At 38.0% G+C, this 23,974-nt stretch overlaps 4 protein-coding genes across 6 annotated transcripts in view; 2 read left to right on the top strand and 2 right to left on the bottom strand.

The window, feature by feature from the left end:
* The window catches only part of LOC104951597 (putative methyltransferase NSUN3), a 4,614-nt gene extending 1,881 nt beyond the window's left edge, over window positions 1–2,733 (bottom strand). Inside the window, exons 1-3 of the mRNA XM_010778295.1 lie at window positions 2,489–2,733; window positions 1,623–1,726; window positions 1,017–1,537 (exon numbers count right to left, since the gene is read on the bottom strand). Of these exons, the coding sequence (XP_010776597.1) occupies window positions 1,017–1,537; window positions 1,623–1,726; window positions 2,489–2,653 (790 nt within the window). The 5' untranslated portion in view covers window positions 2,654–2,733. The remainder of the gene's footprint in view (window positions 1–1,016; window positions 1,538–1,622; window positions 1,727–2,488) is intronic.
* A 1,233-nt stretch (window positions 2,734–3,966) lies between these two features.
* On the bottom strand, window positions 3,967–6,929 carry LOC104946974 (ATP synthase F(0) complex subunit C2, mitochondrial-like). Of its 2 annotated transcripts, none has more exons than XM_010772894.1 (5): window positions 6,837–6,929; window positions 6,429–6,525; window positions 5,347–5,418; window positions 4,562–4,761; window positions 3,967–4,334 (listed from the first exon to the last, which is right to left on the bottom strand). In XM_010772894.1, the coding sequence occupies exons 2-5, from the start codon at window positions 6,465–6,467 to the stop codon at window positions 4,220–4,222; spliced, it is 426 nt and encodes a 141-aa protein (XP_010771196.1). In that variant the 5' UTR covers window positions 6,468–6,525; window positions 6,837–6,929; the 3' UTR covers window positions 3,967–4,219. The 2 variants fall into 2 exon arrangements, with proteins under 2 accessions (XP_010771196.1, XP_010771203.1); XM_010772901.1 differs by lacking the exon at window positions 6,837–6,929 and adding an exon at window positions 6,806–6,828.
* A 2,621-nt stretch (window positions 6,930–9,550) lies between these two features.
* rrad (Ras-related associated with diabetes) lies at window positions 9,551–12,600 on the top strand. Of its 2 annotated transcripts, none has more exons than XM_010772918.1 (5): window positions 9,551–9,636; window positions 10,019–10,302; window positions 10,918–10,991; window positions 11,106–11,310; window positions 11,628–12,600. In XM_010772918.1, exons 2-5 carry the CDS (start codon window positions 10,026–10,028, stop codon window positions 11,903–11,905), a joined length of 834 nt encoding a protein of 277 aa, XP_010771220.1. In that variant the 5' UTR covers window positions 9,551–9,636; window positions 10,019–10,025; the 3' UTR covers window positions 11,906–12,600. The 2 variants fall into 2 exon arrangements, with proteins under 2 accessions (XP_010771220.1, XP_010771212.1); XM_010772910.1 differs by having other exon boundaries at window positions 9,914–10,302.
* Window positions 12,601–12,816: 216 nt separating this feature from the next.
* Window positions 12,817–23,974, top strand: part of cdh16 (cadherin 16, KSP-cadherin) — a 25,747-nt gene continuing 14,589 nt past the window's right edge. Inside the window, exons 1-9 of the mRNA XM_010772931.1 lie at window positions 12,817–12,886; window positions 13,413–13,462; window positions 13,558–13,656; window positions 14,871–15,005; window positions 15,250–15,379; window positions 16,066–16,224; window positions 17,541–17,737; window positions 21,868–21,993; window positions 23,177–23,327. Of these exons, the coding sequence (XP_010771233.1) occupies window positions 13,418–13,462; window positions 13,558–13,656; window positions 14,871–15,005; window positions 15,250–15,379; window positions 16,066–16,224; window positions 17,541–17,737; window positions 21,868–21,993; window positions 23,177–23,327 (1,042 nt within the window). The 5' untranslated portion in view covers window positions 12,817–12,886; window positions 13,413–13,417. The remainder of the gene's footprint in view (window positions 12,887–13,412; window positions 13,463–13,557; window positions 13,657–14,870; window positions 15,006–15,249; window positions 15,380–16,065; window positions 16,225–17,540; window positions 17,738–21,867; window positions 21,994–23,176; window positions 23,328–23,974) is intronic.

The following is a 23,974-nucleotide window of genomic DNA, read 5'->3' as shown; positions in this document are numbered from 1 at the left end:
TAACTTTAATATTATTAGTTCTCAATGACACACCAATTATAACTGTACCGTTTATATTTCTAGCTCCACAAAACGTTGTTCTCGAAAAGGTACTTTTTGTAGTACAACTTTAGTCAAATCAAGTTACAAATGGGTGTGACGTCATCTTCTTTTTATTTGAACATATTAAACTGAAGTATAGGGTTTATAGAATACACAAGAATATAGGGTTTAGGTTGAAATAAATATAAAAATCCCAAAAAAAAGGAAAATTTTTGTAGGTCCTGGCTTTTCACGACATGTCTTCTCTATGTATTGTATATTGTAGTGTGTCGAGTCGAGTGTTTTGTATTTTATGTCATGTAAATTTTATTTTCTATTTATGTTGTGTTTTGTTTGGTCTTATTTGCATGTTAAAGTTTTATATTTTTCGTCGGTATATTATTTTGTTATTGGTGAACTCTCGTTTAATTCTTTTAAAGTGGGGTAGGTAATTTTGGAGAAACCAGCTCGAGTGCGCTAGAATGTGAAAATACACAGCCGGAAAAAATCTGCCACTTCCTTACAGAGCCCCTCCTCCAACACACACGAACGCGCACATGACCAATGAGGGCACGAGATAAGTTTGTGCACAGATGGAAGGCTGACAGGCAGGTAGGCCGTCCAGTTATTTTAGCCGGGCCGGCTCAGTTGATTGGTCGTGCTTTTTACAGTACTACGGCTTCCACAGATACATTTTTTTAATGGATTTTTTGTCAAAGCAATTAAGATATTCATTGCTATCAGGATGTTAAGAACATTCCATGGAATATAACAAAAAGTGTATCTTGAGCCGGTTTCTCAAACTTACCTACCCCACCTTTAAGTATAATTAATCATATAGTTCATGAATAAAAGCAATATAGATACCAATATTTAATAAACCAGTTATAACTATGCATACAATTCAGCAGTGTTTAAATTATTTAAGCTTTATTTGTCTTCTACTGCCTTGTGGGTTAAAGTGAACAAAATCAACTATTTTGTATTTGTTTTACCTGGGGTGGCACACTGCATTATGGCTAAGGCTTTGCCCCCCGGTGCCGAGCAGAGATCCAAAACCTTCTCCCCATCTGTGACGTTCAGAGCCAGCACTGGCAGCAGGGAGGCAGCATTCAGGAGGTAGTACTGCTTCAGCTGGCCGGGCCTGTGAGCCTGAGAGGGGAAGCGCAGTGGATACGGGTGGATGTAACACTGTAATGTAGAACGGGGTAAACTCAGTGAAGGCTCTGATTTAAGGTCTTGAGGGAGCACATGGGAGCTGCTGTCAGGTTGGAGAGGAAAGTCATTAGGAGGGAACTTTGAAATGTAGTCAGGTGGAAACGGAGAGTCTTTTCCTGCTTGGTGTTTAGAATTGGAGATTGTTGAGAAGTCATTACAAATGAGCGGGGAGACACTATTCTGAGGCAGCAATGTATAAAAGCCCTGAGACTGGAGGATCTGTGTGATGCCCGTCACAGCGCTGAAGCGGTTCAGCATGACGCCATACTGCCAAGAGTGAGGGTCCAGGAGCACTGCTCTGTAGGAAACGAGCAATCAAGATTAAGGAAGGGTACTAGTGTGGTCCATGTACATGCTGTAATATATTTTAGGAGAACATTTACCTTGCAGATGGCCACAGGTCTCCGAGTTCCTGACTGTACTGCTGTTCAAAGTTGTCCAGGACTGGCTGACATGAAGGTCTCTCTTTTTTGCGCCTTTTTGTAACCTGTTACAAACAAACTGTGGTGAATAAATTAATCCCACAGAGGCATGAAATAAGAAAGCATCTAAGCACTGAGCGCTTAGGTTAGTTTCATCTGGACACTATCTCAGTGAAATCTCCTGTGTAAATGGGAACAATAACAGCCATTGTTTTACACTAGCTACCCCTGGTGGATATTAAAGGTCAACACTGTACAGTGTTGGGGTGTCAAGTGTAACTGTGTGGCAATAGCAAATGATCTACAGGGGTCACGGGTCGGGTCAGGTCAGGGAGGTGGGGCCCTTAGCATAAGTTTTTTTAGGGCCAAAAGGAGGCCGGCTATAAGATTGCAAATAGAAACATTTAAGAAAATAATAACAATAAGCTGCAAATCCAAAAATAAATACAATACAAACACAAGTAATTAGAAGACATAAATCAATAATGCGCTTAATTAACCAATCCTTATGTTATCTAAATAATTTAATAATTCAGCGAACATATTTTGAACTTCTCGTACTACTCCATCTAATGGGCAAACAAATAAATTGCCTCCCCCCTTATGAAACACATTTGACCACCAAACTTTCATGAACTACAGGGGTTTTATGAAGGTACAATTCAAACCAAAACTTTAGCTGACAAGATGTCAAATGTGTTATTTAAACACAGTGGGCTGTGACAGGTGGCGAAAAATCTAAGACACTCAAGAAGACAATATATTTTTCGAGTAATGTTGCCCGAGCCATCCATCCAAAAACATAGCATCTTTCCGTGTTTGTTCACCTGGTTTTTGTTTGCTCCTCTTCGCTTTCTGAGCTGTGGATCAGCGTCAGGACCGTCAGGACCTGTGTAACAGCTCACAAAGCACAACGCTTTCGGCGCTATCCTCCGAGGTTTCAGGCATATTGTCAGTAAAAAACAATGTCTTGAGAGCATATAATTATACATTCGGTTAATTATTTTAATCTCTAACTGACATGTCGAAATATATTCATTATTACTTGACTTTCTTTCATAAACTCAAACATCGTGCGTTGCTCAAATCTGTCCTCCCTCAACTCTGACTCTGTCTTTAGTTCCGCTTTGCAGACTACAGATTTTTATTTTCTCGCTAATTTTGAGAGACTTGTACTTTAATGAGGATTGTTGCTACATTGTACTTCTACCACACTACAATTCAGAGCTAAAACGTGTACTTTTACTCCACTACATTTATTTAATATCTTTAGTTACTTTGCACATGTTGATTTATTTATTGCCCTGCAGGCAGCATACACGTAATTACACTTAATAAAATGACTGCACCTTTACCAGCTTTGATAACACTTTAATGCATCAATAATTATGATCAAAACATATGCATTATTCTGAACTGGGGCAATATGCATAATGGGTACGTTGCTGTTGGTATGTTTCGGTGCCAATACTTTTTTGTTTTACTTGAGTAACATATTAAATGCAGGACTTTTCCTTGTAACGGAGTATCCCTCCACACTGCACTGGTACCTCTAATTTGACTTAAGTACAAGATCTGAGTGCTTCTCCCACCTCTGAGTATGATTATAGAGTACTTACATGCATTCACTTTAACAGGTGATCGCTTAAACATAAGCAATGAAGCTGCTCCTGCTAGAAGTGTTTCAAATACATGTGTGTTCCCCCTGCACAGGATGTTCAAAATGTGTGACCATGATACCAACGTCTGATTTGAATGTTTCCCATAGGCCTAACGTCTGCTCTTCTCTAGACATGATTTAGGTTTGTCGTGCTGGAAATACTGGATTCAAACAATTGCTAAGTCTCTGGCAAACACTTTTTAATTATTCTGGACATAGCAGACAATACTGGCAACCTGAACCCAGTGCTGGATAACAGGTGACAGACATTGATTTTATTCTCTGTCAATTTGTAGTAAACATGTTTTAAGTATATGGTCACAGTAAGGGTTTGTTAATATTAAAGGTTAACTATATTTTTGATAATCATGTTTGTTCTACTTCAGGGTAACAAAGACAAACCAGAGGAGATCCTAAAACTTGACCCATGTAGTAGGCTAAATTGACCAGGACTGTTGAGGGAAATGCTGCATCACAGCTGCGAAACTTAGGTTTGAATTATTTTACAGAGTTTGTGTAACTGTGAGCCTCTCCTTTATATTATATTAGGAGAAAAACAGAGTCACCTTGAAAACAAGAACCCTAAAAACATACACACTACCATTTACAAATTCACAAACACAAATGATGAATTAAAAATGTTACTTCAGGTGTTGGTTGAATGTTTAACACAAACATTTTTTATTAAATATACAATATCATGGCAAAACCCATCATTTACAATGATTTTGTTTTGCCAGAGTTTCTTACATCAGTGAGTTCACAACCTTAAGAAGCACCAATGAACAAAAATAGGCAACGCGATAAGCTGACATTATCGTACCGTTCAAGAGCAACTCAAGCTGCTAATTGTTATTAACATTATGATGTATCCCTTTGCAGTAAATGCTTAACTGCTTTACATTGCAAACAGAATAAGGAATGCAACCATCAGACAGAAGAGACCCATAGCTTCAGACAGAGCGAAGCCCAAGATGGCGTAAGAGAACAGCTGCTGCTTCAGAGAGGGGTTCCTGTGGAGAAAAAGAGGCAGCTGTCAGAAGTTGGAGGTAAAAATTGTTAAAAATACAACTGCCATTCATTCAGGAGACAGCCCAAGGACTTATGTGACAAAATAATTATATTATTAACCCCTTGACAATGTTGAAGAATGCTTTTATACAGACAGTGTTTTTTTATGACAAATGAGACTTTCGCCTCTTGTTGGAGAAGTTTTAAAATGACAGATTATTTGATTTACCTGGCATATCCGATAATAAGACTACCGAACACTGTTCCAATTCCAGCTCCAGATCCAGCTACGCCCACAGTGGCAGCTCCTGCTCCAATGAACTTTGCAGCAGTGTCGATGTCACGGCTCACAGCGCTGGTCTGGAACGCCCGCACTGCCATCTGCTGCTGGGAGGCTACGCTGCTCTGAGGGGCCAGGAGGGAGGCAGTCTGATATGCAAAAATAAGTCAGGTTAGTACACAACAAAATAGTACAGGATCACAAATCAGCACTAAACATTGTATGCTTATATGTAAAAGACGTGTTCTAAAACGGATCAGTTTTTATAAGATCTCCTAATTTCTACAGCCAAATGTTGAGCCTGTATCTGTCTTTAATGAACTATGGAATTGATGAAGGTTTCATATCAAATGAAAATGCCGTGAACATTAGTCCAGCTCTAGAGATGCAAGGGAAATGTTGCAAAAATAATTTTAGCTACAGAGGCTAGCCAGCTTAAGTTTATTTTTGATGCAGGTGTCTTTACTGCTTTTGCTGATAACAACATTATCCAATGGTCGTACTCAATGAGAAACTAGGCTTGCTACATTAAGTTCTAATCCTATCACCTCACCAGTCTGTTGTTGTACTTGTTGGGGGACATTAAATGATATCTGCATGAGATATAGTTTTGTTGAGTAGCAATGTTTAACAATGTCATTATAAAATACAGACTTGTCTCTTAAGTGCCCTTCCTCTGTGAACACTCAAGGTCAATAAATCAGTTCTAATGCACAGTACTGATAGCTGCTTACCTCTGCTTTCCTGGCATCTGTGCCAAGCGCTGCAGAGAGTGGTCTGCACAGTGCCCGAGATCCAGCACGGACCTGTTCCAAGAAACAAGAAAGAGACACATGTAGTTGAGAAAATCAAACTGATAATATACTGCACAAAAATGTCATGCCGATACATTTCTGTATAATTATTGTGTTGTGCTAAGAATATATCTAATCTCCTGAGGTCAGAATTAAAAGCATGTGGGCTCATCCTAACAGAGACATTTGGCTAGTAAAAAATGTGGTTGTATGAGGAAGAAGTATTAAAATAATTACTTAAAATGATATATAATACAATATAATAGAACAGCATTACAATGCAGTCCTGCATTCAAATATTCACATAAGTACAAATATTCATAATGCAGAGTGGTTGTTGTTAGAGTTTTACGATCATGATTTTTGATGTATTAATTAATATGTAAGCAGTACTTTAAATGAAAAGGTGGAAATTATGTAACAACTTTCTTTTAGTACTTTAATCTGCAACAATGGTTGGTTGTATTGTAAACTGAGAATCAGAATTGGATGATACAATAAAACATAAGTAAAAACCTAATAATAAAAAAAAAGGAAAATTAACTTAAAATGTACATTTTTTGTTTCTAAATACTCAAGTTAAATAGTAGCAAATCAACATTTACTTGTAAATTACCAAATTGCTTTCCACAACTAAATATGATCAATTATAAATGCAACTCTTCCTAGACAACAGAGATCCATTATATTGTGGCTTCGGATTCATTCTGCTCATACAGCTCAGATTTCACTTTAAATATGGGAGCTTCTCAATTAACTGCATCATATGTTTGAATGTAGATAGATAAGGATGGGGATGCAATGGCTATGCTCAGGCTTGATTATGTTCAAAACAAGGACGTCCTTGCAGGTGTGAGCACTAGCTGACTTTAGCATGGGTCAAAGACGGCTACATGGCTGAGTGCTAGCGTTAGCGACTTGAATGCAGCTGGTTTGCTCTGGCATGAAGGCATGAACACAGACTTGCAGCTTTTGTTGCAATATGTCATGAAAGCACAATCCATTGAAACAGACTCACTCACCAGAGAGGGCGTGGAGACGAATTTAGCACAGGCATACATTATGATGAGTAGTGGTCAGGTCAAGCTAAGGAGCTGGCGTTGATTCAGTGTCAGAAGTCTGTAGAAAACAATACACAAAACAAAGAAATGCATTGAATAACAACAATGAACAGTTTGACTTGGTTAACTGTGTAACTAGTTGTCTAAATGAGAAAGTACACAGTGTGCAAAATTACGTGGACACATACAAGTAAGGTCAAGATTAGCTGCAAAACCGAGCAATGTCGCGGAAAAACAAGCTAGTTGTTAAATCCTAGGAGCTAAGCATTGCTGTTGTAAATATAGCGAAAAGAAACACAGAGTTACAAAGAAGCGACACGATTAAATGTTAAACTCACACAGCTAGTGACTGAGGAGGTTATCTCTTACCTGTCTGTAGTAGAGGTCGAACACACGAGAGACGTGCGCATGCGCAATATCAAGTCAAGAGGTTGACATCCGGTTTCCTGACGTTTTTATTTGTTTTGCCATTGAAGATGTTTAATTTATTGCGATCACGACAATTAGCTGAAATTAACTTATGTTTATATTTCTTTTTTATTAAAATAATCAATTGGAGCTTTTTCAATCGCTTTGATATAATGACTACACTGGACGGAGAAGACACGCCTCTTTCTATTTGATTGAATGCCTTCATCTATTTTATGCGAATATTGTTATCAATTGCTGCTGTTTTTTTTAAATTTAAAAATCGCCATTATTTTCAATAGCTTCCAAGTCATGTGACCCAAAGACTACAAACCAATGCAGCATTGTAAAACTACACTGGACGAGCATAACATATGAATTGGACTTTAGTGCTTCTACTATCTTATATGAACATCTTTATAAATAATGAAACTATTGGATTCTTTTTTCAATTGATTACATATAATGTGACATAATGACTCCAAATCAATGCACAATTGTATCACTCCACTATACAACGAGGATACATGATATGAGAAGTATTGAAAAAATCCAATGCTTTTCTTTTTTATTTATCTAAGAAGCGACATTGCATGTCCAGAGTTGAACTACTGAAAAGATTGTCTGAAAGGTTAATTCTACTTAAATAACCAGAGAATTAGGTTGTGCATATTAAATCCATCTTAATTTCCTTAATACCCCATACAAAATGTTATCTTGTAAGAGGAACAATTAGTCAGCTTCCATTTTGTGTCTTGTTTTTTATTTTAAATCAAACAAAAGAACATAATACAGATTTAGTATACAGAGAATACTAGACAAAAAGGTCTCAATACATAGTATAAGACATATAAATGAATTGTCTCGATATCCCATTTTTGTTATTCAAATAAGAAAGTAGTTTCACTCATTGCTCAACATCCTTCAGCTATCCATTTTCCCATAATAATATAAATAATGTAGGATCTATGACACATTTGGAAAAGTCTTGCTAGGATTTCTTAGTATAAGAACAAAAGGAAAATACCCACCTAGTACAGCATGTTTAAATGCCTTTTCGATCGAATTAACCAGGATCTGGTGCATACATACTAATGCTGAATATTTTTGGCACTGCCTGCAAAGACAATAGCTGCAGATCTACACAAAAAGCTACTTGCTATACCCTCTAGAGATAATTTGAACATAATTATATACTTTATTTATACAATACTTACATCCATAATCAAATGCAATTATATATGACTGGAAATTAGAGCTTCCATAACCAAAATGCTTTTCTTGAGGTATGATAAATTAGTCCGGCTATGTGTATATTCACTTAAATTAATGGTAATTCCAATGGCCATTTGTTATGACATAATTTCCTTTAAAGAATAATATATAGCAGCTGAAGCAGTCCTAATTACTGCAGCTGAATGTGAAGCTATGCAGCTGTTATGCATAAGCCATCACATTCACATATACAAGCCATACTGTGATAAACAGATTACGAAAGCAAACATCAATACAACTAAAACATATAGCACATCTGTTTATAGTTTGTATTGTTTATCTATTCACGTTTCCTACAAAGGGACAAGGGAGAAAATACATGATGATGTTGGACATACACCAACGCAATGAGTTTGAAAGGTTCAACTGTAATGTGAGAACTGAAGCCACAAGAGGGCACCAACACACCATCCAGAGTCTGAGACCTCAACTGGAAAATGACATTCATTGTGTGCGAGAAAATATATATAAAAAAGGATGTCAGATGCACGATTAAACATAAATAACACATGCAATGGCTCATAGAGAAATCTGATCTGAATGTATTTGAACCCCATTTTGGACATATAGATCTGTTCCTATTGATGTATCAAACAGCCTTGATATTTTCATTGAAATCGTTTTGCATTATTCAACTAAGGCATGGATTACAAACATACATTATTGTAGGTCAGACCCTTCAGCTGTGAAGAATTCGGAAAGTGCAAGAAAAGATGGTTGTGTGTTCAGCCTTTTTATTTTTTTCAAATAGCAAGGTGGATGGAAAGATATACTGATTGATAAATGCATGCCAACGTCTGTTTCATTGTGTAAGTATTCCTTTGTCTGCATATGCAATGATAAATTCAAGTGTTTTGTTAGTCAAGAGCAGCAATAGACTATGGAAATAACACCAAATATTTCACGTGATATACCTTTATAATGTATGAAACTCCTTCGTATAATAACAATATGTCCAATATGTGCTTTGATCGTATTGACCTCAACCTTGCAGCGACCATGGAGCTCTGATCAATTTCCAACAAGACAAGCCATTATAATTTCATAAAAGCGTTCCCCTGGTCTCTGCATCAAGCACTTTTACACAGTAAAATATTTCATCATGTGGATATCCTTTCACTGTCTCTAAATGTATCTCATAAATGAACATTCAATATTTATATCACTCAAGCTTTGAGTGGGCTTCCCCTCTTCAAGGAATCGTTTCTGGCCGCCCCCGCAGAGGTAACTCTCCATTTGGCGCTGCGGAAGGGAGATTCCTCAGCTCTCACCCCTCCTCTGTATGATGGTGTCGTTACGCACCACTATAAAAAGCGGAGACGTGATCTTCTGGGGCGAATCCCTGCCTACGTCACTCCCAGTCCTATATAAATATCCTGGGCACCGACTCTGATCAGACTCAAACAAAACCGCTTTTTCGGCTACAACAACTCTTGAAATCAAGGATTATTTGATCGGCTTCGCTGGATTTTATTCCCTGCACCGGGTAAGTGTCTTTAATATGGTGACAAATGTTAAGCTTTAGTCTTTTTATGCATTTTTGGGGGGAGTAGTATTGGACATGTGGTCAGGTCAGGTTGAGATTTCAGAAAACAAAGACATATAATTAATTATTTCAGCCTATGTTATGTTATACCATAAAATACAATGACGTTGAAGCATTATTTTTAACTAATTAGACTTTTACACGTGTGTCCGTGAGTTATATTTAAATGTTAATAAACACATGAGCAGACATTTACGCATGCCACATCTGTCCACAGATCTTCGGTAAGCAAAATGACTTTGAACAAGGGTGACAAATTGCGGAACATGGACAAAAGAAGAGGAAGCATGCCGTTTCCAATGAATGTACCAAACCTACACAGGAGAAGCATGCCAGTGGACGACCGTGATCTGCGCGCCACGATGCCACAGACGGGGCAGACCGATGACCTGTCCAACCTCCTGCGCTGCACGTCCTACTCCCCGAGCGAGCAGCACCGAGGCAGCTACGCGTCGGACTCCTCCGACTCCGTGATCTCCACCGGCAGCGAGACGGAGTCCCAGATCTACAAAGTGGTTCTCCTTGGGGAGCACGGAGTCGGCAAGTCCAGCTTGGCGCGCGTCTTTGGAGGAGTTGAGGATGCTGGTCACGACTGCGATGAAGCAGGTAAATGGTGATGATGCTGAGGATGAGTAATCAACCTCAATACACACAAACACACATTGACACACATAATCCAGAAGTATTTTGTCTATAAATACACTAATTAGAAGTGGAAATATTAATTTAGTCTCCATAATTCTGAACAATTCACATGCAAATATATTACTAATTTTGCTTTGAGGTCAAAGGTTTATTCAATTATTATCCTATTCATAATTTTTTAGAAAGAAACAACAGCACTCAAGAAATAAACACAATAACAAAAAATACATAAAAGCCACATGAAGCCCTATAAACTCTGTAATTGATAAGGGACAGACATAAAGTTAAGCTGGTGCATTAGAAGAAACAAATTGCAGGCAAGAGTGTACATGAATTGATTTTTGCTATTTCCATCTACAGCGAGGCACCAGCACTGCCCGCAGTAGTACAGCTGTCAGAAATGCATCTTAGCACAAAGGAATGGAAAATATAAAAGGCCAATAACGGCTTGATCACGAACTATGATCAGCTTTCTGCATCAATGTGTACACTTTAAAGTGAAAAGTGTGTTAAAATCAGTGTGTGCTCTGCTCCTCTGTCAGTGTGTAATACCATTTTCCCTCTTATCTTTCACAGGAAACACGTATGACGGATCTATGGTGGTAGATGATGAAGATGCATCCATTGTGTTGTATGACATCTGGGAACAGGTGAGTTATATATTATTTATGCAATGTTTGCTCCACTGAAATTGATTAATGGATATTGCAATATGAAATCAGCCATGTTTGAGGCTAAACTCTGTCTCTGCTTCCTTCCTGAAGGATAACAGTCAGTGGCTGAAGGATCAGTGTATGAGGATGGGAGACGCCTACATCATCGTGTATTCAGTGACAGACAAAGCAAGCTTTGAGAAGGCGTCAGAGCTGCGTATTCAGCTGCGCCGGGCAAGGCAGTCAGAGAACATTCCCATAATCCTTGTGGGCAACAAGAGCGACCTGGTGCGGTCAAGAGAGGTGTCAGTAGATGGTAAGTTAGAATGAATAAATACATTTTGAACCTTAAATGGGTCACAGATTTGTTAAGATCATGTGTTATAGCTCAGGGAAGCTATAGGTAAATACGTTTCTTTACTTGAAAAAATGCAATATTTATCATTTAAAGCTTAAAACTATTGAAAAAAAGGCATGCATTCAAATATTACAGCTATCTTAAGCTAAAGTTTTAAAATATGATCACTATAGGATTTCTCACGTTCAACCTAAATCTACTTAAGCCTCTATGTTTTTCTAAATGTACATACATTCAAAGCACTAATATTCCTTTTTCCATATTCTTTATCTCAGAGGGGAGCGCCTGTGCAGTGGTATTCGACTGCAAGTTCATCGAGACGTCTGCCTCTCTTCACCACAATGTGCAGGACCTTTTCGAGGGCATCGTCAGACAGATCCGCTTGAGGAAAGACAGCAAGGAGGAGAACGCCAGACGCATGGCCAACTGCAGACGCAGAGAGAGCATCGGCAAGAAGGCCAAGAGGTTTCTGGGCCGCATGGTTGCACGCAAGAACAAGAAGATGGCTTTTAGGCAGAAATCAAAGTCCTGCCACGACCTCACAGTTCTCTGAGGAACACACGGGACTAACAGACATTTTTCTTTGGCCTCTGAAGACCAGAAGCTGTGTGTGTTTTAACACTAACCCTAAAGGACTAATAGAGCTGTACAGAAATATATTTTTATTTTTAGACACCAACCAAAAGAGGACTTAAATAGTAAAAATGACACCATTCAAGTCATATCATGATGATGGTAATAACCTGCATGGAGCTTTGTAAACATTTATTTTCTTTCATATTATTATTTTTGTCTGCCTTAAACATGTTGCTGTCCTAATATGTGTTTGAATGAGAAATGCAAAAAGGTTTTTTATCTTCTAATGAGTTGCAAGGACTGCCTTTCTGGTGGGCTGTTGTGCACCTTTATTGGAGGGGATTGATGTATATAACAGGAATGATGCTGGATGCAACATACATCTCATTTTCCTAAAAGATGCGGTAAAAGATCACACTACTTGGTCATCTGGAGTCATTTTTACTTGAAACGAGGTACGCAGGTTCGTGCCCCGGCCAAGTGACTGAGGACTAGTCAAAGATATGAAAAAACATCTGTTTTCTTTGTTGTTCCATAAGATTGAATTCATGTTGTGAATGTATAAGTAAAGCAATACGTTATATTTGTCCTGTGAACCATGAAGTGTTTTTGGAAATTCTTTGTTTACCTTGATTTTCTTTTTTAATAAAAGATACAATAAAAAAGATGAAATCTTCTCTGTCATTTGGTCCAAGAACAATGTTTATGCAGAATACATCAGAAGAGAAGGATAAGTCGTTCAGGCGATTAACATCCTCATGAATATTCATTTGATGGTATCAGTGGAATGGAGCCTCTCTGGCCATTGGTTTTACAGGAAGGAAACTAGGTAGTTAAGCATGTTTATCTGAAGGTGTTAACCATTAATCCACCAAAGGAGTACAAGTACGCAGTTTTTCCACCTAATTTAAACTCCTCTCACACTTCTCAGAAGGAACACACACATCACTTGGAGAAGGTAAGGCACAAAAGCTTTTGTTTAAAATAGGATAATAATTTAATACATGTTGCTGGTTAACTCGTGTTTTGCCACTGTAATCTGTGTCATCTTGTTGTTGTTGTTGTTGAGCTACAGTTTATATAGAGTGTGTTTTACTACTTTAGAGGCTTGCATTTAAATAATTTGATTATAAAGGGCATTACTGTTACACTGCACCATAGCCTGTTATTTGGTATTAATAGAACAGCTGCTTATTTGGAGCTTTCCAATAAGATGATATCATTTTTACATCCAACTTGATTTTAAGCTTTTCTCCAATCAAACATGGCTTTATTGATCTTCTGCACGCTGTGAAAGTGGGGGCTCAGATGATGCTTTAAACGACTTTATACGTGGTTATGTATTTAAATGCAGGCTGTTACACAAGTAGAAACTGTGTGTATGAAAGATAACCATGGTTGTGAATCAGTAACAAGACAGAAATTGTGTTGATTGTTGGGCTGAGGCCATGTGGTATGAAACACTGAAAATGCTTCATCTACAGGACTCATGGCTGACAGAGAAACTACGACAATGCTCATCATTGCTCTCATAGTAAGTAATGTTCACTTTAATACCTTCTTCTCTTACTAAATTAAGTTACTGTTTGAGCAAGTTTACTAAGACACACAAAATATCTTGTTTTGTAGTTGGTGATCATTTACACATTTGCACCGTGTTCTGGAGCAAATGTTAAAATTGGTGTCCCTGAAAACTACGATGGTATTTTCCCATGGTATCTGGCCAAGGTAAGGCATTTACACTTGCTTAAATTCACCTAAAGGTTTCTCCTTGTGTTCACAGCCTTCTAAAAAGCGAATACATGTGTGATTTTGAACAATGGTGTTTACTACATGAAAATGCAGCCAGTGTGTTTAGTTCTTATAGTAATTTTCATGAGCATACTTATTTGAAATGCAAGTCGACAGCAACTCAAAGCCTAGTTCCTTGATACGATCAACAAATGTTGGATAAAAAACAACTGTTTTGAGTGATCATTGAATATTTAATCAGAGTTAATGCACTGTCAAATGTCCTCAACATTTAATGCATTTCCTTCAGATTAAGGAAGGTTTAATAACAAATCTCCTGCCAGTTGTTCAAGCCTGCTTTTCTCATAATGGTGAGAAATATGGGCGAAAAGACCACACTTGATTGGGAGAAAATGAAGGTATATTAAACCAGAATTGCGTCAGTCTCTCAATTCTCTCCTTTCTGTACTTACTGTAAGGTTTAGGACGTATGAACATGCTTGCCGTCATCACTAGACTATTATTGGAGTGTTCACAATGACCCAGCCTCTGCATTCAATCCAGCTGCAGGCGGGAGGTTTTGTTCAAACATGTCACTCATCATCATCCCATGCATTGTGCTTCAGCATGAGTATCTGCCACTTTGATTGCTTTTATTGTACGCCATCACATCTTGTGCGAAGCATTGTCATAATTTCAGTTTTTTGTGTCGGACTCAGTGTCATTAACACTTTTTAAATAGCATGTTAATGGCCAGAATGGAAGAGTTGGATAATAATTACTTTGGTTTTTAAATGGAAGGGACATGGTAATTGCTTCTGATTAATTCAAGGAAAAGCTCTTTGTGATAGATGGTTCATAAGAGATGACTACAATTATCAGGTTTTCTTTTATTTACTTTGAATAATACATTTTCAAAATTGTAAAGAAGAAGTTGTGGGGAATATTTTGAGCAGTTGATTTACACACAATGAATGTATCTGCGCGTTTTTAAAGTAGCAGGATAGTGTATGTGGAACAAACGAGTGGCCATTTTTTATTATAATGAGGGCCACCCACTGAATGGTGTGGCTCACTAATTAATTTAATAATTATCATACTGTAATACTCTCTATGCACCGGAGAAATACACTAGTTTGATCAACTGATTGTTGCTTTGAAACAGGAACACAGGCTGAAGATTTTCTTAAATGGTGTTCTGTTTTGTTCAGCTTCGTAACCTGCCAGGAAATTACACAGAGCTGACGGTAACGGGGGACGATGAGGGGATATTCGGAGTGGACGCTCAGTTTCTGTACGCTCTAAAACCACTGGACAGAGAGAAACAGCCGTCATACTCTCTGCAGGTAATATTACTATGTGCCATATTGTGATATCAATTTACTATACGTGTCTAAGCTAATGAATAGCTACTAATGACGTCATTCAAGATGCTTATAATTGATTTAACAAGTATATTTTTGTAAGGTGTTTGTGCTTATGTTCAATAATGAATCCTTTTTTAGATTGTTAGTTTCCCAAGGCTGTATGTTAGCTCTTGACTGTGTTATTTAAAGACACCTACAGAATGTGTTTGTGTGTATGATGCAGGTGTCCTTCAGAACATCAGAGCACCGTCAGAGCTTCACCGTCGAAGTGTGTGTCATCGATAAGAACGACAATGTGCCCACTTTCATAGGGGAGAGCATGAGAGGCAGTGTGCAGCTCGGGCTTCTCAAAGGTACAAAATCCTTGAGCTGTGTTGAACAACCTTTTTCAGTCTGGCTCACCTTTGTCAGTGCTGCTTCATGGAATATAAAAAACCTTTTAATGAACTGTGAAAAAAATGCCTGATGTATCCCTGGAAACGGCATCATAACCTCTGTATTTATAGAACCAATGACGTGTCTTACTGGATCAGGTACATTTAGACTACAGTAAAAAAAAGTAGAAAACTGTATTTTATACGAAATAATAAATGTTTTATGTTCTGTTTTAAGAAATGTACCCTAACCCTCAACATCAAAGTCATGTATAGATCATTCTTTAGACAAAAATAAAATCGTAATAGCTACTTAGCTTTAAAAATGTAATTGTTGAAACACATAACAGTATGTTTTTATAAAACCAGATCTCAAACCACCATGTGAAAAAGTGTATCGTGAAAAGAAAAACGTGTATCATGTTTTTTTTTATAGGCAAGTCAGGTATTTTATAGCTGTGTCATCTCCTAAGTTGGGTCCCAATATAACTTTTATATAATAAAACCAAAAATAAACTACATATATGTGGATTTGTGCTTCCTGAATGGAGGTTTTATCCTTTTCTGTGAATTAAGAGACTTTATATGCTTTGAGTTTGCTGTGGAGGTTGATGTCTGTGAAACAGAAGGTGGCATCTTTGACTCTGCACCACCGTGTCTCTCAGCGATTCCGTTCATGCAGGTGGATGCACGGGATCGTGATGACCGCAACACCGCCCACGCTGAGCTGCGCTTCAGCCTCATGGAGCAGACGCCCAGGATTCCCTCCAGCCAAATGTTTTTCATCAACTCCGCCACTGGAGAGGTTTCCCTCACTGAGGAAGGTCAGTCCCAACTTATGACTGCAACGAAATATACAGTATATATAGCAAATAAGTAGCAAAACATTTCATTACATATTCATTCAAGTTTGGAATGATTGTTGGCTTTTTTCTACCAGAGAGCAATGACAAGTTTACAGCATGTTATTTTTAAAATAACATGCTGTACCACATTCAAAACACATGTGAATTTCAGCTGATGTATTTGTTACTAGATTTCCTAAAATCTCAAATATTGTTATTTGTATTTGCCTCAGAAATCGAGCATTGAACCCTTTTTAAAAAAAAAAAAGGTCTCAGGTCTTGCTTATTTTAACGTAGTTATGCAGAAATATTATCAAAAGAAGAGAACAACCCAAAACAAGCTTCAATTATAATCTCATAAAAGCCAACCATGAGTAGTTCATCTTTAATCTTGTTCAGGTTCAAATTTCCGTACAGTAAATGAAAATAATAACACTTTTTTTAGGCAAACAGACATATGTTGAATACATACATACTGAAATTATCCTCAAAGTGTTCGTAATCTGGAGCTATTTCTGTAGCTCCCGTTTTGCCCTTTGTTCCGGCTTGGCAGGAGCTGGATGACTTTCACACTTGTCCTTTCCGGCCAACACGGCTGCTGAGTTTTCACAGAGCTCGAGCAGTGAAAATTGAAAATGATCTCTTTAATTTTCGACTGGTCTTCCAGGCCAGCCGTAAATTATGGTTATGATTACCTTCAAAGTGGGTTGTTTCCGGTAGTTATTTTCCATTTTTTCTGGAAATGGAAAATAAAGTGATGAATAGAGCCCTCATGTTCATTTTAAATATAGAAGGCAATGTGAGTCTCAGTAATATAATGGAAAATAGTCTGGTCTGATGTTAGCATAAACCAATCATAGTGTATATGTTTTTCCTTTTTTGTGACTCTTTAAACTAGTTTTTCCTTTGGTTCCTCATATTATTTACACAAATACAGTATTATGACATTAAACAGGGCACAATATACTGTATACAGCAGATGCCTTTGTAATCAGGTTTATTTAGAAATTAAAGTGAAAGTAAACATGCAACCATGGTTATTTATCATGCACACAAGCATTGAAACATACATACTACTCATACAAACTTCATGTATGCATACCCACGGACATAAAGGGAATTTAAAGAATCTGACTGTATAGAGCACTTAATAAATCTGATGTATATTGTTAGTAATGACATCAACGTTTTTATTGTCTCACCAGACAAATTAGCCTTTGATAGAAACCCTACATGCAACATTAATACATAAATAAAGACTCACATTATATCATGTAATCCATTGTGACTGCCAGGAGCCTCTACTCTGGACCCTGAGATGTGCGGCCGTTACAAACTCTTGGTGATGGTGAAGGACATGGCTGGGAAGGCGAATGCTTTCTTCACCAACGGGATCGTTACGGTGGAGGTGACGGGAAACACTTGGGCCTCGCCCGACCCGGTACGACTTCAGGAGAACCTCCCGGGTCCCTACCCCATCCCCATCTCACAGGTGAGGCCGCAGAGACCTGACCAACATATGTTCACTCTGAAACACTAATCCACCACTTTGACACGTAAAGTGTTTTTAGCCATCCACATTTGTCTATAAATCCACTTTAACTTATTTGATCTTGTCCACGCTTCATGCAAACAACTTGGTGTGTTAAAGTGCTGACTTTATTGTTTTTGCAGGTCCAAGTGTTGTATCGTATTACTATAAAACATACTTTGTCAATAGCCTGGGCCCATTAAAGTGGCATCGTATTGCCAGTTGCTGTTTTTAGTGGCTCATGGGTCCTCCTAAGTGACCAAACACTGAATTATTGATGCTGTTCAAATGCCATGGATCCTTTCAGCCTAGCTCCTGACCGAGTCCCTTAAACTCCCATAATTACTCACGCTTCCACCCACCCACCGCTGAGGGGTATTCTACAAACCTAACAGCTAAGGCAAAATTCACCCTATAAATAGACTTCACATAATCATAATTAACAGGTCAGTATAAATATGTTAGTATTTAATGTAATCTAGAGACAAATTTGACACCTGATAAAAGCCATTCAATGGGCTTATAACAGCCAAAAAAGGTAATGTAAAATATCTTGAAGTCTGCTTAAACTAAATAATTGATTATCCATAAACAACAATGAATAAATAAGCAGCTTTTTTTAATCATCAATCAACAATTTAAGTCATTTCCCAATGTTCTGGTTCCAGCCTGTCAGTTGTGACACCTTGCTCCTTTTTCTAAATCCTTCACATCACTTTGAAGTTGACATCTTTGCACTTTGAGGTACTAATAAGTTGAAACAAGACATATTACGGCATCATTAGGTTATTACTTTCTTGTAATGTATAGAGCAGATTAATCATTGAGAGTAATTTGCCAGATATTTGATTATAACAATGGTTGTTAATTGCAGCCTTACTTGCCAATGAAGGTTGTTAAGAGTACACGTTTTGATACTGAATAATAGAAAAGCTACAAGAGTAACCATGGTGATTTCAAAAGATGTAAATCCTGTTCTCAAGTAACCTTTTGATGTAGTCACTCCTGAAAAACACATGTTTAAGCCCACTCACTATTTCATTGTGGAATGACAAACATCTATATTTCAATCAATGTTCTAATTTCCTCTTAAAGGAGATGTGTAATTCGTATTCAAGTTTCCACATTACTGCAGCACCATAATATACATTCTGTTTAAAGATTTCCCTCAGGTTTTCCTAACATATGTCGGTCCCTGGTCTTGTCTGACCTTTTGTATTTTTATAAAATAAGCCATATCAGCTACATGTCTATAAATAACCCAAAAGCCCACAGTGATTTGTGAGACGTGTAGAAAACAAATGGCTCACAATGGCCGTTACCCTTTGTTAGGACACAAAATAAACTTCATTCATTCAGTACAGAAAACTGTGGAAGCAAAGAGGATTGTAAGAGCTGAATGTGATGCTAAATTAAAAGCATTGTGTCGGTTTTGAAAGTCGCTGTGGCCAGTAGGTATATCACATACCTCCCCCTCCTCCTGTTTTCTCCCACCTCCCCCACACTCGCCCTCAGCCTCTCATCTCTCCTGTTTGAACAGCCCCTTCCACCCACTGAAAACGTGTGGATTCACACGTGTGGGCACATTTGATTTGTTTAGTTTTCTGTCATAGTTTTCAAAGAACAGTTTTAATCGACAATATCATATTTCAGTCTCAACGGTTTAATATCTAATAACAAATACCCTAGCGCACAGATTGGTGACTTCGAATAATCCTTTTTAATAATTTCTATGTCTTCAAATAGCATCTGTCTGTCTTTATGTAAATGGGTTTATGTGAACATATTTAACTGAGCAGGTTCCCTTACTGTATCCACTTACATTTCTAATGAAAAATGTGTTAAGAGAGTGAGAAATACATCCTCGTTTCTTCCATTACTCATACATGGAAACCGTTAAGTTACATCCTGAATAAATCAATAAACTGGATTAGTTGAACAGGGATGTTTACTAGGGGGAAGCCACATCCCGCCCCCGCTGAGTGATCGTCCTGCGATGCTCAGTAGGAGGTAGGACTGACCCCCGATTGTCTCAGATAAATGGAGCAGTCATATCCTGCAACAAATGTTGTCTTTTTCTTGCTGTTTCATCGTCCATGGTGTGGCGACATTTTTGACAGATGCTTAAAGAAAATCTGATGCGTAGCTTCATGTTTTTCTACCATCATCTCTTTCTGTGTGAACTACAGCTATACATTGTTGTTGAGGTTGATGTTGCGATCAATTTCACCCATTCTGCAATCAAATAAAATTAGGCTGTAGCTAATTTTAAATATTAAATCCAGGCATCTTTTATCTGTACTTTTACGTCACTGGGGACTATTGAGGTTCATTTAAATCTGCTATCTATTTCATATTACTGATTGCCTGCCTAAAACTTTTACTATTTAATCCAATCAGCAGGACTACTTCAACTCAGTAATGTAATCTATTGAGACTTTGGAGTGGAGGAGAGCCTGTGAATGAATGAGTTAAGCACAATTGACAGTTTTCACAGTCAAATAAAATCTGATTTTTTGTTGCAGAATTGGTTTAAGCCCCACTAGACTTTTGTCATGGACCCATATCAGTGTTAAAAATGTAAAAAATACTTCAATGTGTTGCTTCAGCTAAAATAAGTCATTAAAAGGGATCACATTGTTCCTTTTAATAACACCAACGTCTAAGGTTCTATGATCAAATGTTAATGTTAACCTTTGATCAACACACATTTTTATATTGCTCCATATCTGCTGTTGTGTTAGAAATAAAATGCAAATGTATTCGCTATCTTAATTTAATAAGGTAATAATATGTCACTGTTTTGTTAACAACTTGTTTATGCTGCCCTCAAGAGGACAACAAAAACATTGTTTGCTTTTAACCACAGACAACTCTTTCTTTCTGTCTCAATAATGCTTTTGTCCTGACCTCCAGCCAACGTTAACGTTCACTGTTATTACTGGTGATCTTACAAGCATCAAAATGCCTCTGTTCCCTCCAAGAAATTCAGTATTTACCATGTCAGTATTTCATATCATATTTCTCAAGCTAGTACAGTAAGTCTTACAAAAACCTTTATAATTTTTCAGTCTAAGGTATCATATTGCAATTGATATTTAGAATTCAATTATAAACGACATATAAAGGCAGCAAAGCCTTACATTTGAGAGGCTGCGAATGTTTTGATAATTTAAACTATTATCAAAACAGTTGCAGATGTCAATTTGTTTACATCTACAAAATGTTCCAGCTGTGATATTTTAGTATTTCCTGATATTGTTTTTAATGCAGGACATTGCATAATTTGCTGTTCTTCAGCAGCTGATAACTCCCTATTGTTATAGAAGAACACACGCACACAAGAGGCGCTCTTGACACAGCTCAACAATCGGGGGAGACAGAACGTGCTCTGCAAACTCAAGCACTGGCGGAGGCAAAACAGATGACTTCATAGATGTTTTGTTCAGATCTTATACAGAGCAGTCACTGATCATTAATCAGTTCTTTAAACATATTTCTTCAAAGTTCTGAGCTCTAGAAACACACCATAACAGCGAGAGGCAGCCAGCTGTGTGAATCGTCTTTATGTATACAGAAGCACAGTGTTTGGGCAGCCATCTCCAAAACAAGGGAGGAGTGTGTGACAGGGAGTTGAGGAGATACACATGCCCTGGGTGTGCATCAGCTGTGCTGGGACCGGGCCCCTCTCCTTCTTGGGTGCTGTCTGATGACTACCAGGGCCCTTTCAGCCCCGCTGCACAGCCCTCTGTCAGGGGCTGTAAAGCAGAGTGGAAAATCCCCTTCAGTGTGCATAGTTAGTTTTGGCTGTGCTCTCTGTTCCACATCATTGTCAGTGCATTTGGTTGGCTCCTTATCGTGTAAACAAATGTAGCTTAGCTTTGTACTTATACATCATGCAGGCCTGAATAGCTTTTTAGGTTTATACTGCATGACACATTTCCTGTTGTACTCAAATGAAAGACAAACCCATACATTTTCATTGTTAAAACAAAATAGGCAATAATAATGTTTCCACATTTCTATATGTCAAAATGTATTGAGAGAACTTTTAGTTTAGTATGTGTGCGCCGATGTGTTTGTTTATGTAGGTCAAATGGAGTGGAAGTCAGGCAGAGTACAGTCTGGAGGGGGAGTTTCCAGAGATGCTCTTCACCATCAGCAGAGAAGGAGTCATTTATCTCAACGCCCCTCTGGACAGGGAGACACAAGACCAGGTCTGTATGAGTGCAAGCTAAACATCTCCAGCACTAATAATAAATGTCAGTTTATAATGTCAGTGTTTAAAGCGTCAAAACATTATGACTAAATGTGCTACACTGTTTCTTTAAGACAGACAGAAGCAGATCTATTGCTATGTTTGAACTCTGTTATGTTGTGTTTGTTTCATTTCAGCTTTGCTTTCCTTTGTATGTAAAACTTGCAATATTTTCTTGTCTTCACAAGATCCACTTTAAGTCACAAATTCACACATGATCTGTTTTTTAAGGGTTCTGTGAAATTCATATGGATCTTGACAGTGAATTTCATAATGCTGTAGTAGAATAACTAAATGTAGTAGTAGAAGTAATGGCCTAAAATACTGTATACAATATATGTTGCTAAGAAAAGATTTTATTTTTTCTCTCAGTTGATTTCATAAAAAGAGGGGCCTGGTACAAATTAGTCTAACAAGCACTGAGCAGAAAAGAGTAGAAATAAATTAAACTACCCAAAACCATACAATCAACGATATGTTCCTTCCTCCCTTATTTTGTCATGAACAAAAATATAAAACTGTATATATACAAAACACTTTATTCAATATCTTCTTAACTTTAATGTTCTGCAAATAAAATCATAATTTTTTTTATTTGCTCCTGAAAGATTTACATGGCACACTTGACAGTATATTTTGGCCCAAATGCTCAAGTGGCCAATTACCAACCACATCACTGGATGTAAAAAGTGTTTAAAAACGTGTTATACATTTGCGTCATCTGTATTCTGTAGTGTTACTTAATAGAAAGGTGCGGAAAACCTCATCTTTTTCATGATTGATAATCTGTAGACATGTTGAAGAGTCACTAAAAGCCAAACTTCTCTTTTCTGAATACAGCTCCATCAGTCTGTATCTTTCATAAGTGATGGTGCACTTCTTATGGATTCTTTTCACAGTGTCGGTTTTGTGCTCCCACCTGCCCTAGTTGCAGAATGATGAATGTAGAGATGCCTATTCATGCACGTTTTTCTCTTTTCAATCCATCTATTTTATTTACCAGCTTTACCCCTTTTGCAGGATCCTAATCGCTCCTGCAGTACAATTGGAAGCATCCTTCACCGTTCTACTGCAGGGCAACTTTATCTTTTTCTCTACCTACTGCAGAGACAAACAATGTGTTTCTCTTTTTGTCCGGTCAGTTCCAGATCAGCATCGTGGTTGAGCGTCCAGATGGCAGAGAGATTGCAAAGCCTGTGGAGTTGAGGGTGATGGTGGGCGACGCCAATGATAACAGACCCACTTTTCCACAGGCACAGTACCACACTGTGGTCAAGGAACTGGCTGCTCGAGGTAATTGACAGCCTATATTATATACTGTATATGTTGTATTATACAGTGGGGCAAAAAAGTATTTAGTCAGCCACCAATTGGGCAAGTTCTCCCACTTAAAACGATGAGAGAGGCCTGTAATCCAGAAAATCACATTGTCTGATTTTTTAAGAATTTATTTGGAAATTATGGTGGAAAATAAGTATTTGGTCAATAACAAAAGTTCATCTCAATACTACACTGTTGCTGGTATTTTGGCCCATTCCTCCATGCAGATCTCCTCTAGAGCAGTGATGTTTTGGGGCTGTTGCTCGGCAACACGGACTTTCAACTCCCTCCAAAGATTTTCTATGGGGTTGAGATCTGGAGACTGGCTAGGCCACTCCAGGACCTTGAAATGCTTCTTACGAAGCCACTCCGTTGCCCGGGCGGTGTGTTTGGGGATCATTGTAATGCTGAAAGACCCAGCCACGTTTCATCTTCAATGCCCTTTGCTGATGGAAGGAGGTTGTCACTCAAAAATCTCACCATACATGGCCCCATTCATTCTTTCCTTTACACGGATCAGTCGTCCTGGTCCCTTTGCAAGAAAAACAGCCCCAAAGCATAACGTTTCCACCCCCATGTTTCACAGTAGGTATGGTGTTCTTTGGATGCAACTCAGCATT

Source organism: Notothenia coriiceps, unplaced genomic scaffold, assembly GCF_000735185.1.
Source record: "Notothenia coriiceps isolate Sejong01 unplaced genomic scaffold, NC01 NC01_scaffold00000339, whole genome shotgun sequence".
NCBI lineage: Eukaryota > Metazoa > Chordata > Actinopteri > Perciformes > Nototheniidae > Notothenia > Notothenia coriiceps.
This window is presented reverse-complemented; position numbering and strand designations above follow the sequence as displayed.

Coding starts and splice junctions, on each gene's coding strand:
- LOC104946974 (XM_010772894.1), bottom strand. CDS start 6,467: ATGTATGCCTGTGCTAAATTCGTCTCCACGCCCTCTCTG. Junction 4,762..5,346: donor CAGATGCCAGGAAAGCAGAG/GTAAGCAGCTAT, acceptor TTTGCATATCAG/ACTGCCTCCCTCCTGGCCCC. Junction 4,335..4,561: donor CTTATTATCGGATATGCCAG/GTAAATCAAATA, acceptor TTTTCTCCACAG/GAACCCCTCTCTGAAGCAGC.
- rrad (XM_010772910.1), top strand. CDS start 9,930: ATGACTTTGAACAAGGGTGACAAATTGCGGAACATGGACAAAAGAAGA. Junction 10,303..10,917: donor TCACGACTGCGATGAAGCAG/GTAAATGGTGAT, acceptor TATCTTTCACAG/GAAACACGTATGACGGATCT. Junction 11,311..11,627: donor AAGAGAGGTGTCAGTAGATG/GTAAGTTAGAAT, acceptor TCTTTATCTCAG/AGGGGAGCGCCTGTGCAGTG.